At 34.9% G+C, this 15578-nt stretch overlaps 1 protein-coding gene across 13 annotated transcripts in view; it reads left to right on the top strand.

Moving 5' to 3' along the window:
- The first annotated feature begins 35 nt into the window (after window positions 1-35).
- Window positions 36-15578, top strand: part of LOC113517612 (serine/arginine repetitive matrix protein 4) — a 27715-nt gene continuing 12172 nt past the window's right edge. For 11 of the 13 annotated variants that reach the window (XM_031912573.2, XM_031912572.2, XM_031912569.2 and 8 more), the window contains exons 1-4: window positions 36-189; window positions 376-636; window positions 4478-4585; window positions 15272-15487. In XM_031912573.2, the coding sequence (XP_031768433.1) occupies window positions 398-636; window positions 4478-4585; window positions 15272-15487 (563 nt within the window). In that variant the 5' untranslated portion in view covers window positions 36-189; window positions 376-397. Of the gene's footprint in view, window positions 190-375; window positions 637-4477; window positions 4586-12982; window positions 13491-15271; window positions 15488-15578 lie in introns of those variants that run through there. The other 2 variants (XM_052901432.1, XM_031912574.2) reach the window with 2 other exon arrangements.

Genomic DNA, 15578 nt, shown 5'->3' with positions numbered 1-15578 from the left:
ATAATTATATGATAGATACAGGCTCGAGTCAACTATCTATGGAGAACATTAAATCGATGGATTGTAAAAGCATACTAAACTAAGAAAATATACGTACATCACTAAATAAAAAAATAAATTCTAGCAAGATGGACGTTTATTGCCCGTGCGAAATATAAAACCCGAAACCTACATTTATAGAATTACATGGTGAGTGATTTGTGACCAAATTGTCCTTCTTTAAAAAGAGTTATTTAAAAATTAAAATAAATTAATGAATTACATCAAAGTCCGAGAGCATTTTATATAATTTTCACATGTCTTTAGTATCAGCGTTCGTGTCAAACTGCGCTGTAAAAGTCTTGCTTCTAAATTTTAAATATTATTTTCTTTTAGAAAGACAAAATAGACCAATAAAATGTATAACGGCATCGGTTTGACGACACCCCGAGGCTCTGGCACCAATGGATATGTTCAAAGAAATTGGGCTTCAGTGAGAAAAACAAAAGATTCTGTGAACTATCGCACTGAAGAAGAAATAGCAAAATTGGATTCGGCATCAAACAAACAACCTAATCAAGAAATCCTTGATCATGAAAGGAAGAGGAAGATTGAAGTCAAGTGCGCAGAACTTGAAGACAGTCTTGAAGAGCAAGGGTGAGTTTACCAATTACTAATTGGTAGGTAAAACTATATATAATAGTCACTGCAATGTTTTTTTTTTAAATAATGCTTTACACATGTGTTATGGGAAAATAAATACAATATAATATCCTTATTTAGACAGTTAAATTCCCATTAAAATGTAAATAATCTTAACTACTCAATTTATATATATATATATATATATATATATATATATATATATATATATATATATATATATATATATATATATATATATATTTTTTTTTATAATTTTATTATTCCATTATTGACTTTCTGAATTTTTAATTTATACATATTTCTTTCTATTCGTAATTATAATTATATTGGGAGCTAATTGATATTAAGTATTAATATAATTATCATAACTTTTTTTTTTGTGTGGCTTCTTTTCTGTAAAATTTGCTGAGAAAAAAAATCATATCTATTATTATCATTAAGAAAAAAAAGAAGAATGTCTTAATTTGAAATATTTATTGTGTATTGTGTTTTTAGTTCACCCTATTATTCTTAAAAACTAAAAATTCCTACATATATTACTGTTACATTGTTTTTTTTAATGGATGATAATGGAATGGTAACCCCGCCTGCACTAATGGTATGTGCTGGCGGAGCACCAGTGAGGGATGATAGGTGAGAATAAAAAAGGCAAGTCAGTTAGCCCATCATGATGAATATATCTGGAATTCAACACAGTGGTTTTTAGAGGGGACCACGTGGTGGTTGATCTGCCAATGTATATTGCTAGCAATGGGACTGATAGTCCATGTTACTAATAATCCCCCTCCCTCCGCTACCAGAGTTTTTTGTCACTATCTTTCAAATTCATAAATTAGTACAAAAGAAAAAGATCAAACAAAATAATATTATAATAGCTAAAATTGGTTTATGTGATGTTTGACATTTTTATGGGTAAATATTTTTACAATCAGTGGGGTTTACAATTAAATAAAATGAATTTATTTTACAAGAATGTAGATATGTTTTAGATGAGAAGTTATAAACACTTCCCTTATACTAAATAGGTATCTATTTTAGTTCTATATTTGATTTTTAATGATGTCAGTTTTTTTGTTGTGCGGAATTCTTCTTGTTAACAGAGTATAGATATACATTAGGTTGAAGATTATTTATTTATTATTAGATTGTGACTAGTTGAACATAATACTGGTTTTCAGCACACACTTGTACACATTGATTCCAATTTCACCCTATATAACTTTAAAGGTTTCACATAAATATTTTGTGTATTGTAGCCACCTTATATTTGTTAAAATCAGTGTTTTGTTACTAATTTGGTATAAACTTTTCTAAGTTGGTAATATACTCCTTTTCAATTAGCTTCAAAAAGAAACCGCTTCTTTTTAATTAATTTAACAAATTTTTTCCCTGACTGAATTGATTTTGCTGATTACTTTTTTTTAATATAAACTATTTATTCCTGTGTTGGTCTTATGATAATTTTATCAGAACTGTAATATTTTGTAAAAAAAAAATAGCAAATTATTCTTCTTGGAAATAGGTAGCCTAGATAGATATTTTGGATGCTTTCCCAGAATTTGATAATAACGTAAATCTCAATGAGTTGCTACCCTGATTTGAAAGTGTTTTACTAATTAGCTTTATTGAAATTTAAACAAACTAATATCCAACCAAGAATAGATTTTTAGATAATTTAAGATCTCTATATTATAGAAATGGGCATTTTTTTCATTCCAATCACATTGCATTAACATTACTTGTAGAATTAATTAATTAATAATAATAATATTGACTTAAATCTTTATACAAAGTTAAATTTGAAATCAATCCATTTTTACTCAATCTAAATATAATTTGATCTAATTTATTTACTTTTATTGGTAACTAATCCCACAGTTACTGTATCAATCATTGGTAGAGTACATTTATTTTTAAAATTGGCAATCTGCCAACTATGAAATCTATTAGAATTACTACGCTATTATATTTTTATCATTTTATTATTGTTCAAAGAATGGCCTCAGCTACAAAATATAAAGGGTTTCTAAATCATGTTCTGTGAACATGTTTACCCAATTCAGACAGAACATGTTGATTACCCATCTTTGGCAGTGATATTATGAACTAACATATAGGATACGCAAAGAAATTTTATCCACCATTTGAATCGCGTTGCATTAGGATTTTGTAGTAATAGGTAGATTTTAAAGTTATTTGTTAACTAGACTGTGCACCTGTACGTACACGCACACGCTCACGTACACGAATACGCACACGCGCACACACACGCACGCGCGAATGTATGCACACACGCACGCACGTACACACGCACACGCACACAATATGGAATCAACGCGGGAGTAAACCCTATCGATTGCAAAAGGAACTGTGCCAATCTGTTCCGAATTGACGACGTTGTAGCATATAAACTTTAATGGTATACAGTGACTATTCAATATTCAATAAAATCGGATCAGCTGTTTAAGCTGTCAAAACTAAAACTGACCGAGATAACTTCACATAAAATGCCTATCAACTCTAGTGTTGAATAGTCCAAAAAGCCTAGTGAAATCATTTCTGTAAAAACTTTCAAACTTCACTGTTTGTTAAAATAAATATTTAGACCACGTCAAAACAACTACATTTGTGTTTGACAGGTTTGTAAAGTACAGATAAATAGATGTGTAGACAGGCCGATGTCGCATTTCCTTCAATTTTGTTACGTCAATCGAAAGTATTTTAATTATATATATGTAATTATTATATATATATATATATATATATATATATATATATATATATATATATATATATATATATATATATATATATATATATATATATATATATATATATATATATATATATATATATCATTCAAATACGTTTTTCCGTTTATGGTCAATGATGTTAGATATTCAAATAACATAGAATAACATCCCAACATATGTCCTAACACTTTATAGATATATATTTTTAAGCGTCTTCTTAACCTGTCTGTTTTTTTTTTCGTGTTTACGTTGCTCGTCGCTCATTTTTGAACTAATTAGATTTTTTTCTATCGATGGTATTTACTCCCGTGTAGATTGTATTCTATTATTGTAATAATTGAAAGGTACGTTGTTTTTAATTGTGCAGCGAAATCTACTCGTAGATTGCTCCGCATTCTAAATTCGAATTTTTCAATCTAATTTGTTTACTTACAATAGGTATATGACATATTTCGTTTTATATTTTGTCTCAATAAAATGGCTTTGTTTTGCAAAGGAAAATGTACATGTTGGATGAGTAGATTAGATACATTATAAAAAAAAAGTTTAAATATTGCAACCTGTAGCATTTTTATTTCAAATCACACATGTTTATCCAGTTTCAAGTGTTGTTATTGATTTACGGCCCAATAAAATCCCTTTGTTTCTTTTATTATATTGTATAATAGAAAACGGACCCCTGTAGATATTGCGATGGTCGCGCACCCTCTTTTTAGGGGCGGCAGCCCTTGTTGCGCCGGAGTCAAATCAATAATTCAACCGAGCGAGACCATACCACCCTACGTACTGGGCACGGTGACCTCAGTTTAGTACTACGCGCCGGAGCGCCTTATCGCTATTTTATAGTTCTCAAAAAGTAATTCCCTCGATTGCAGCGAGCGTATCATGCATTGGTAGGTTCAGGTGGTCCGTTTGCGGTTTCAGTGAGCATTTATTATTTTCACTCATTTACACTTGTTCAGCTGTAGAGTGCAGTCTCGCCGTGATAACATGCGTGCCTGACGTGTCCAGTGCGGACGGTCGCGCCGTATTTTGTATATTCGTACAGTAATGAGTGTCTCATTGGTCTGGCTACGCAGGTTGCCGAAGGAGGAGATAGCTGCTCGGGTGGCCGCCTTCAGAGCGAAACTCGCGGAGACTGGTGCCGGGGACAAGGTCGTGCCCAGAGACGAGTTCGGGAGGGTAGCGTGAGTATTGCTTGTTCGTAAATTTATTTATCTGAAACTTCGACCAAATTGTTTGTGCTGGTAGGCACGTTTAGCAACGTATTTCGATCATAGTTAGCGCGAAACAGGATGTAGTTTGTTTTTAGAAACGCCAGTAGCGTGAAAAGTTAATATTAAACTTGGAAGTTGGCGGTATTATTAATTCGTACAAAGTCTTACCAGTTTTAAGATTGGGATTAAATACCTAATAGATAGCTGGAGCCAGAATTCAAAGCTAGACTTGATGTAATATAAAAAATATGTTGTTCATAAATTCACCCAACCGAAAGTCGAACCCGAGACCCTATTTATGCAAAACAACTTTTGCGCCACGGAGGTCGATTGTTTATTTACAGACTATTTTTGACTGTATATTTATAATCTATCTTCAGTAAGTTTATTCAGTAAAAACTGTATTTTTACTTTTTATTTGGAATTTTGAATAGTTTTAAATAAATCTGTGTTTCTGTTTTCTAAAATAAAGAATGGATTACAGTAGCAGATAGTAAAGTTACTACAGATAAATATTGTTTTAAAACATTATCGATAAAACTTTATAACGTTCAGTAATTGTAGCACATGCACGTTTTCGTGTTATTGCAAGATTTTATTTTATGATCACATAAAAACGCAATCTCAATTTGTAAGTGTACAACCCTTGTCGCTGTACACAGTAATATAACGAGCGGCAATTGTTTGGATATTATATATGTATTTGCACAGCCTATTGGAAGATGATTAATTAATTGGACTTGCAGATGTGCTAATACCGAGGCCTGTTTATGCGCATGTTTTGGCTTCAGCCTATTCTGTCACGAAATTCTCAACAACAATGTGTTAAACATAAAAAAATACCTACTGTTTATTGCAAAGTTGTTTGCAATAAGCGATAGAAAACTCAATATTTGATTGATCGTATTAATTATTTTTGTAATCGATTATACTATACACACTGTTACTGAATAGGTAACAAAAACTACGATTTCTTCCTTGAGATAATACGTAAATAGGCGTGTACAGCTTGTTTGATAGAAAATGGTTACAGTAACTTAAAGATGTCTGCCATACCAGAGGTATCCCAATTTTTTTTTATACATCTTAGAATGGCAAACATGCTGACGGCCCACCTGATGTACAAGTGGTAACCGTCGCCTATAGACATGAGCAGTACCATGGACATAACACAGTATATTGTTTCGCCCATGATACCTCCCATGCGTTGCCATTCCTGAGGACTCAGGTGTTATTCCTCTGTACCCAGTAAATTCACGCCATATCCCACCCTTCAGACCGAAACACAGCCATGCAAACACATCTGCTTCACGGTTGAAACACCTTTTGAGAAACCCAGTGCTTTAATTGTTTATACAAAACCTTAGCTGGAAACATTTCACAAGCTGAGTGTTCACTGTAAGACTCTTCTGGAATTGCATGTGTCCAAGTTGCAAATATTGTGGTCTAATTGGCCACCATTTAGGTCATGATGGTTGGAACAAATAAGCTAATAGTGTGCCTAAAGGGAGAGTGGTAGCCTTTGTTTATAAATACGAATAGTACCATGGGCACCGTAGAATATACTAGGTTACCATTATTGAGAAATATACTTCGGTACTCTGTAAATTATTCCATCCTGGTATAAGGCCGTGGGAATTAACACACGTGCCTTACGAATTCCAGCAGTAATTAAAAATAGGAAACTGAAATGAGTATTTTATTCAGAATTCTATTTATTTCACAAACTACAGTAAAATACACACACCACATGTGTAACAAATTATTTACGCGCGATTTCCTCTTTCAATCGAATCAATAGCTACTGAGTATTGTTAATTACTTTTGTATTTCCTTCGGGTCGTGTGAGGGAGACAGTATATACTTATATTGTTAGGGTTGGAAAGAGACAATTTATATTAGTTTTTACCCACGCCTTCGTATGAGTGACTGGCGTATACAGTGAAACCTGGTTAAGTGAGACACTAAGGAACCTTTGTCTTATCGAGGTATTCCACTTTCACTTACACTTTATCATTTATCCAGGTATAAATAAATATCTGTCTCATTTACAAAGGAAGGGGGGAAGGGTTACTTAATAGAGGTCAGAATACAGGTTATTTCAGTTGTGGAAGCGTGGTTATCAAATAAAAGTGAGTTTTAATCTTAGAGAACAAATAAAATAATATTAAAGGTAATAAATGTAAGAAACAAAATTAAATAGAATGTATCAATTATAAAAATCGGTCATTTTAGTTTGTCTTTTGGAAGTATTAACCATTAAATGTTTTTCTAAGACAAATTTTATCCAATATACTTTGGTCACCAATTGATGTCATTTCAAAATAACTGTACAAAGATTTCCTAACAAACCTCATCGCCTGAAGAATATTGATTTGTGGGTACTGATTGTCTTTAATTAAGTGGTTAATTTGTGGTTAGAAGAAGTAAGTAACAAATTTAAATGTAAAATAGTCCATGTTAGAGAGGTAATAAATTGATGTTTTCTCAGTTACAGAGGTTAATGTATATGAAATTCACTCACTGTCTCAGATATAGAGGTACCTATGACTATAAAATCAAAAGAACGGATCTGAGATATAGAGGTTTGCTTCGTCCCACTAGCAGAACATGAGTTCCATTTATGGAGGTTTCTCACTTATTCAGGTCCTACTTAACCAAGTTTCACTGTATTTTAAAAAGGAGGGATTTTTTTTTTAAATAACACAGGGGGCAAACGAGCATGCGGCTCACCTGATAATGACTACCGCCGCCCATGATCACCCACAACATCAAGGGTTTTGCAGGTTACACACTCATCTACACTAATATTATAAAGAGGAAAGATTTGTATTTTTGTGTGTATGTTTGTAATGAATAAACTCAAAAACTGCCCAATTCAAAAACTCTTTCACCATTAGAAAGCTACATTCACCCTGAGTAACATAGGCTATATTTATTGCTAGAAAAGATTAGGGATCCTTACTAAAACTTTAGTAACGTAACTCAAGCTGTAAAAAAATACTATAAAATATCTTTCGTCGCGTGCGTTGCGGAAACTATTGGTGATAGAACAAAAGTATGTTCTATAATATTGAAGAAAATATCAATAACTATAAAAAACTTAGCGATACTATATATCCAACTATTATCGTTATGTCACAATAAATAACTTTTTAAAATGTTGTAAAAATGTCTACACGTGCGAAGCCGGAACGGGCCGCTAGTCTTTAATAAATTGGTTACAGAAACTACCTATTAAAAGTTCAGTGGATAAATAAATGAAATCCATTGCCTCAACACACTATTAGGTATTTCTATAAAAGCCAATATCAACCTAATGATTTATGAACGAAAAATGTTAAGAATACATGTACTAACTTAAAAACTTAGCCGCTTTGGAAACCTCTTTGATCTAATATTATTATACAATGGTAGTTTACGCTGTTCTAGTATATCTAGGTTATCAGGAAAGCAGTAATGGAAAGGTTGCAGGACGTTTTTATCGTCGCGACCGACTAGTGTGGCTGTTGTATATCGATCGTGGTGCATGACGTCCGTACCCCACACCCTTAGAAGGGAGGCAGGATTTTAATATGTCGCTTGGAGCACCCCAGTTCAATAATAGCGCAGCTCCTCTGTATAGGCGTTAGATTAAATAATAAATTAAGGGCTTGTTTATTTTAGAACCTTGTTTCATGTAAATTCAGGCTTCTCATGTTTAAGTATTGCAAATGTTAAGGTCAGAAATAGGTTATTGTTTAGACATAGTTTACACATGATAATAACTATGTACCTATTAATGTCTGTTAATGTGATGATGTAATAAAAACTTATCACTATGAAGTTATTGAGGGGGAGGGGGTTAAAAGTGCCGTGTGTTCGAGAAAAGGATAGTAGGGCTGTGCTCTACTTACCGGAAGTACTATCGTGCCCTTTGATACAATATGTTACCACTCTTTTATCCCCAGAATATCGAAAGAGGAACAGTACTATAAGTATTAGTATATTAATATCGTGTTATATAGTCTTTGGTATGTCTGGATTTCAGAAGAAGGAAAAGTAATGAAGAGGCCAAATCTAGCTATAAAGGTATGTTTCATACTTTATGTACTAAAAGATGAAACATACACCAGATTTTAAGTTACATTTCCAGGAACACAGCTATGAAAACCGCATCCAAATTGGTGCCGTAGTTTTTACATGATGCCGAAACACATACATACAGAGAAGACTAAATTTCTAATAATTGTTTTGGCTTCTATTGGCTTCATTAAGATGCCTCATTATATGTTTTATGTGTTTCCCATTTACGAACATTGTCTATTTATAATAATATCAGTAAGATATTTTAGTTTTATCAAAAACTTATGGTTGTTTATTTTGTAAAATTACCTACCAATAACAAAATAATACCGATACATGCATCCAATCATTTCCGGTTTCCGGTGTTGAAGCATGCAATTTAGCATAATCGACAAATATAGGTTCTGTCTTCGACTTTTGTGCGAATCTAAATGCAATGCAAGTGAATGCAGTTTAATTCTCTCACTGAATCATATACTCTGGAATTTCAAATAATGTTTATATTCGATTACACATTTGTTTGCTAACACTAGTTTGTTTAACAAGTCGATTGTTAAAAGATAATTTAATTATTAATTTAAATTTATATAAATTAATAAATTAAATTTAATTTTTAAATTTTGAAATTTTGAGAATCCCATTGCTAGCAATATATCCAAGCAGGTCGACCTCCTCGCGGTTCTCCCTGGAAACTATCATGGTTAATTCCTGATGATCCATCATGATGGGCTAACTGGCCTGTTTTCATTCTCATCTATCACCCTTCACCGGTGCTCCGCCAGCGTATTCCGTTAGCGCAGGCGGGGTTACCATACCATTTTCACCAATAAAAAAAAAAAAAAAATAGTTGATTACGTATTAAAAATGTATAGATTAACATGCAACATAATGTAATTCACTTATATTATAATACTATCCAAAAATAAATGAGTTCTTTCTCTGTCTTTTCATCTGTAGAAAGCTACATTATCAGTGAATATTATAGGTAGGTATTATATTAATTTCAACAAATCAAAATTTGTTTTATTTGTTACTAGCGGCCCGTCCCGGCGTCGCACGGGTGGACATTTTTAACATTTCCCTTCACTGCTCTGTTCCTATTGATCGTAGCGTGATAAAAAGTATACTATAACCTGCCTAGGACTATAAAGAATAATTGTACCAAGTTTCGTTAAAATCCGTCTAGTAGTTTTTGTTTCTGTAACGAACATACAGATAGACAGAAAAAATTTTACTGATTGCATTATTGGCATCAGTATCGATCACTAATCACACCGTGATAGTTATTTTGGAAATATGTTTCATGTACAGAATTGACCTCTCTACAGATTTATTATAAGTATAGATTATTATGTATCCGTGCTAAGTCGGGGTGGATTACTAGTTGCTGAATAAACTTAGAAGCGATTACACAACGCAATTTACTAGTAATATAATTTTTTTATTAAGCCCTTGAGACAATGTAATTCATTAATAATAAATAATAATAATAAACTCTTTATTGCGCACAATAGAGATGTATACAAGGAGTATTTATACAGAATGTGCATATACAAAAGGCGGCCTTATCGCTAAAAGCAATCTCTTACAGACAACCTGGCATAAATAATGGATAAGTACAGAGAGAAAGGTAGATGGCGCAAGTCAGACACAGTAAATACAAAAAAAGGAATTAAACAAAATACAAAATATTCTAAATATCATTAAGATAAGATTGCATAAAAAACGGCTTTAATTGTGGCAAAACCAGATATTTTTATACAAATAAACACAGAATTACTTGTTTTCGTTGTCAGTATTCGTTAGTTTTGTGACTTTTAGGTAAAAATGGGCACTGAGGTGTTATGTAACATGTAGGGGGAGGTACAGAAAAAATATTACGATGCGTTACTTGGAGGGAGAAAGGGTCAAAAATCTTCATAAATTGCGTTCTGTAATACTTGAATGTCCCCTAATAATAAAAATATATATATAACCGAATAATCACATTCTTTTTAGAATCGGTTGAAAATCCCAATGGAAATGGTACTCGATTATGACATTAATAATTGTGCCACGTGACGAGTCGCGTTTCATCACGAAAACGCTCGAATAATGTTACGGGAGAGACAGGCGTAATGTGTATTGTAATTAATGGTTTCGCCCAGTGTATGCGTGCCAAAACATATTACCGCACCTAAATGTTGTGATTGCGGCTAAAGATAGTGGCGCACTAGTTCTGCCGCGGACGCCTCTGGTTTGTATTCATGTTGCATTTAGCATATTTACTGCGCCTAATAGATATATATTTATGTCTTGTTTATGTATATACATACACACACATACACACACACATATATGTGTGTGTGTGTGTGTGTGTTTAAATATGTAGGTGTATATAATTACTTAATATTATAATATAGGTATGAAACAGTATGTTTAATTTTAATTAGGTATTTATTAAGTTTTATCTTTAGCTATATAATTTTTACCCTCAAACATTCTATAGTTTTCTTTCAGCTTCTCAAAGTTTAATTGTTAGAATTCCATCTATGGGATAAGTGTGCCACTGTATATTAAATCTTTTATATGTCCAATGTTAAGTATGGACCATAAAGATTTAACAGTACAATATATTGATTGTACAATACGTTGGTAAAGTCCAGTACAGGTTAGATTACTTGTCTACAAAATTCTATCTAAACTCGTAGGAAAAAGTAAAAAATAAAATAATAGGATCCTGGCCTATTAGAGATAAATCCACCGGCGCGGAAATCCTTTTATCCTGTTCCTTTTGTAAATTCTCAAAAATCCTTTCTTAGTGGACATCCACGTTACATGAGCATCTTATACGAGTGTGTTAGAGCGAATGAGTAGAAATAATAATCCGAAACGAAACCTAGTGATTAGATTTTTCAAACTGGAAACTCGTCAAACAAATGGAATATAATATGAGTATTATTTTTAAGCATGCGTAGAGAGAGAAAGAGAGAGAGAGAGAGAATTATATGAAAAGAAATACGTAGACATGATTATGAAGGTAGAGAAGATTTAAAAAGAAATGAGGTCAGAAAGGGAAAGTTGACTGGAATGGCTGCAGAGGCGAATAGAAAATATAAATATTACGCTGCCTTAAATGATGTGAGATAAAGCCAGGAAGGTGCACCATCTTCCTGCCTTTTTTTTAACTTTCATACTAAACCCCTACATGCGATCGCCTGCTTTATCGTGCATATTCAGTCTTTTTTAAGGCCCTTAAAATAATATTTGTCGCCTTTCATATATATTCTATTAACACATATGCCTGTATAAGTTAATTGTTCTTTTTTTTTTAAATTGGGCGCCCATAATAGTTTTTTTTTTATATTTGTTAGAGGACAGTATCGACAGATTGATAAATTATTATGTAAGTTTTTCACTATTGGGAGTCTTGCCAAGAAAAATACTGGGTATAAATATAATACGTATTTTATTTTATTCTAAGAACCAATAAATTTAAAATAACAATTGAATTGTGTTACAGTTTCTTTATTTTGAAAAGTCTGTCAATAGAAATACAATTACATACTGGCTTGTTAAATTTTTGAGTAGCGTCATTTGACGTAATAAAATTAAGCTCTATGCGCATTGCAACAAATTTTTCTATGTACTTATAATGTTTATGTATATATAACTACCCACTGTATATATATATATATATGTGTGTGTGTGTGTGTGTGTGTGTGTGTGTGTGTGTGTGTGTGTGTGTGTATGTGTGTTTGTGTGTGTGTGTATGTGTGTGTGTGTGTGTGTGTGTGTGTGTGTGTGTGTGTGTGTGTGTGTATGTGTGTTGCGTTATATATGTTACATACTTGATTTTACAAATATTTTTAATTATATCTAAATTCAGTTTATGGTTGTTAAAATAACTGTAATTTAACATACATACATATCTTTATTCTTTCAATGCTCATGTCAGATTGCACACACGATGACATTCGTCACCTCAGCACGTAAGCGGGCACGGCAAATCGTATTCGATTCACATTTAACAAATAACATCCGTTGGTCCATAATAAAGCATATATATATATAAAATACGCCAATCATTATTGATAAGTCATCCTTTGTCTCACATCGGTGGCAAATTTATGCGACAATATTTCTATCAAAGGTGAACTTTACCGTTATAATAAAGTTCAAAACGCTGCGATTGTTCGGTGGCATTTAGCTTATATCGCCTCAAAGGGAGAGGGTGAACATTCCCTTTGAGAGGACGCGTCGCATCCAAGCGAATTTCCGATGTTTGCGCAGGTTGCGCGCGTCGCTGTTTCCTGTTATCGGTAGACCTCAGTAGCGCCGCCGGCCCGCCGCCGGCCGCTCTGAAATGTAATCAGACGCCCCACGCCTCAACAAAGTCTTCCAGCGGTCACACCGCCATGTATTAGTTTAAGTATTAGCTATAAGAAACCAAGTCTTCCATTAGATTAAGTTCGTACATTAAGATGCAAAGGGGTAGGGCGCCGCGTCGCGAACAAAATAACCGAGTCGTATTCGAACGGCTCTGGCGGGGTACATTCCAAGCGGTGCTCGCGGGGCCCCAGCAGAGAGCGCGGGCCTCCTCTCACGATCCCGTCTCGGAGTCGTCGGTGGTCCCCGCGACCATGCAGCAGGGCCCGTCCCACGTGGTGGACAGTCTAGAACCCGCTCTGAGAACTCTCCTCGCTGGCCTGAGAAACTCATGCTGCTGTCGGTGCAATTGCTCGCAACCGGAGCGCACCAATTTTAACGACAATTTGCAGGTCTGTCTCTCCAATGACGAGGAGAGGAAGTCCATGCGATCTGTTATAAGGTGTGCATTCAGTTTTATCGATTAATTTCTGCTAACGTTTAGTATGTGTGTCGTTAGGCGCTAGTCACCGCAGCCGATGTTTAATTAAGAATTACAAGCTCAAAGCAACTGTGTTAATTGAAATTTAACTGATTTCATACTCGGTCAAAGCCAACAATGATTTTTAATAGGCGACGCCAGATCGATATAGAAAATTTGTTATGATCGAACTTAGTACAGTTTGCTAAATTATTTGATGTTTCCCCATTTTTAGCGCACTTAAAAGCTTCCAAGGTAAATATTCGTTAGTCTTCTTTGACGCTTCACTATGACTAGGTTTTTATATTGTGTTATTCATTTATTTTTTATTTATTTATACTTTTGCACGCATTAAAATATGTCTAGAGGGCGGACTTAATGCCCGATGGCATTCTCTGCCAGTCAACCGTTACGCTAAACAGAGAGAGTAAATGTCGGTGCATAGATTAAAAAAACATACTTATTATTAAATTATTGTGTTGTCATATCACATGAAAATAGTGTCGATTGCATTTAATCATCTCTATCGCGTGAATATGTAAATGTTTGCACGATTTGTGCACAAATAAAATAGAGTTTATTGTAACGAAGAAGGTTTTTAACAAAGTTGTATAGCATACGAGGTTTGTCCGGAAAGTACGTATAAAAGTTTTTTTAAAAATTTTATTTTACAATTATTCAGGTAATCAATTTTATCCCCTTCAAAGTACTCCCCCTGTGACATAATGCACTTGTGCTCGCCGTTTCCACTGTGAGAAGGCTCCTTGAAAGTCCTCTGGTTGTAGGTTTCTCAGCTGCCCCGTCGTAGCTTTTTTTATCTCATTTATGTCCCCCAAATGCCGCCCCCGAAGTACCAATTTGGTTTTTGGGAACATGTCACACGGGGCCAAATCCGGCGAATAGGGGGGGGTGTTCGGTCACACGGAATTTTTACTCAAAAACTTTTGGCGCAAATTTTTTTCATTTGAAGTTCGTTTCTTAACCACGGTTTTGCCCAAATTAAGCTCTTCAGCCACCTGTCTGACCGTTAAACGACGGTCCCCATTAACACAAGTTCGAAGTCTTTCCGTCGGAAAGTGAAGTGGAAGGACGTCCTGAACGTGGGTCATCTTGAACGCTTTCTCGGCCCTCTCTGAATCTTTTTAGCCACTTGTGGACGGTTGGTTCCTTCACAGCATCATCCCCATAAACTGTTCTGAGATCGGCAAAAATTTCACGGCCATTCTTGCCGAGTTTCGAGAGAAACTTGATTACGACGCGCTGCTCTTCAACGGAAGCGGGCTCCAGACGGGGTTTCGTTAAGAGGTAACTTCACAGATGGCGTGACAAGAACCGCACGGCGGTCAGACCAGAACTGAAGCATTGTTAACATAAGGAAGGGGTCCTGCGCTTACCTGGCCTCCCCAGCATTCCAGAACACTTTTATACGAACTTTCCGGACAGACCTCGTACATTTGATACGTCTAGAAGGAAAAGAATTTTTATCCAGAATGAAATGAAACTTTTTTTTTTACAACACAGGGGGCAAACGAGCATGCGGTTCACCTGATGGTAAATGACTACCGCCGCCCATGGTCCCCCACAACACCTACGGCATTGCAGGTGTGCTGCCGGCCTTTTAAAAAGGAATATGCTCTTTTCTTGAAGGTTATGTTGTCGTATGTCTGATGTTTTGTTTCGGTAATCACTATAAATTAAAGCGAGTGACGCCGGCGTGTACTTGCGATGGTACTGTATTGTATCGGGTGCGTTCCATTCTGCAGCGTTCGTGAAACGCACGCGATCGCCGAGGCGCAGCAAGAGAAAAACGCGAGATTGCGCGACGCGTTCGGTATCTCGCCTCGTTTCGTGGAGGGCACCAGCCTGGACTCGGAGCGGCGGGCGCGGGAGCAGGCCCAGCGGTACCCTCTAGTTCGCACGCCGAGCCACGAGAGGGAGGCGCACGATGTGCACGTCACCAAAAAGAAGAAAAAGAGAAGGTACCTGTCCCTTTTTTTACCTGCTTTTTTTTATAGCACACAATAAGTTGATGGCCTGCCTGATGGACAGCGGTAACTGGCGTCTGAAGAC

Source organism: Galleria mellonella, unplaced genomic scaffold, assembly GCF_026898425.1.
Source record: "Galleria mellonella isolate WM207_F2 unplaced genomic scaffold, CSIRO_AGI_GalMel_v1 utg78, whole genome shotgun sequence".
In the NCBI taxonomy this organism is placed as follows: domain Eukaryota; kingdom Metazoa; phylum Arthropoda; class Insecta; order Lepidoptera; family Pyralidae; genus Galleria; species Galleria mellonella.
The sequence above is the reverse complement of the archived record's forward strand: the minus strand, read 5'-3'. Positions and strand labels throughout refer to the sequence as shown.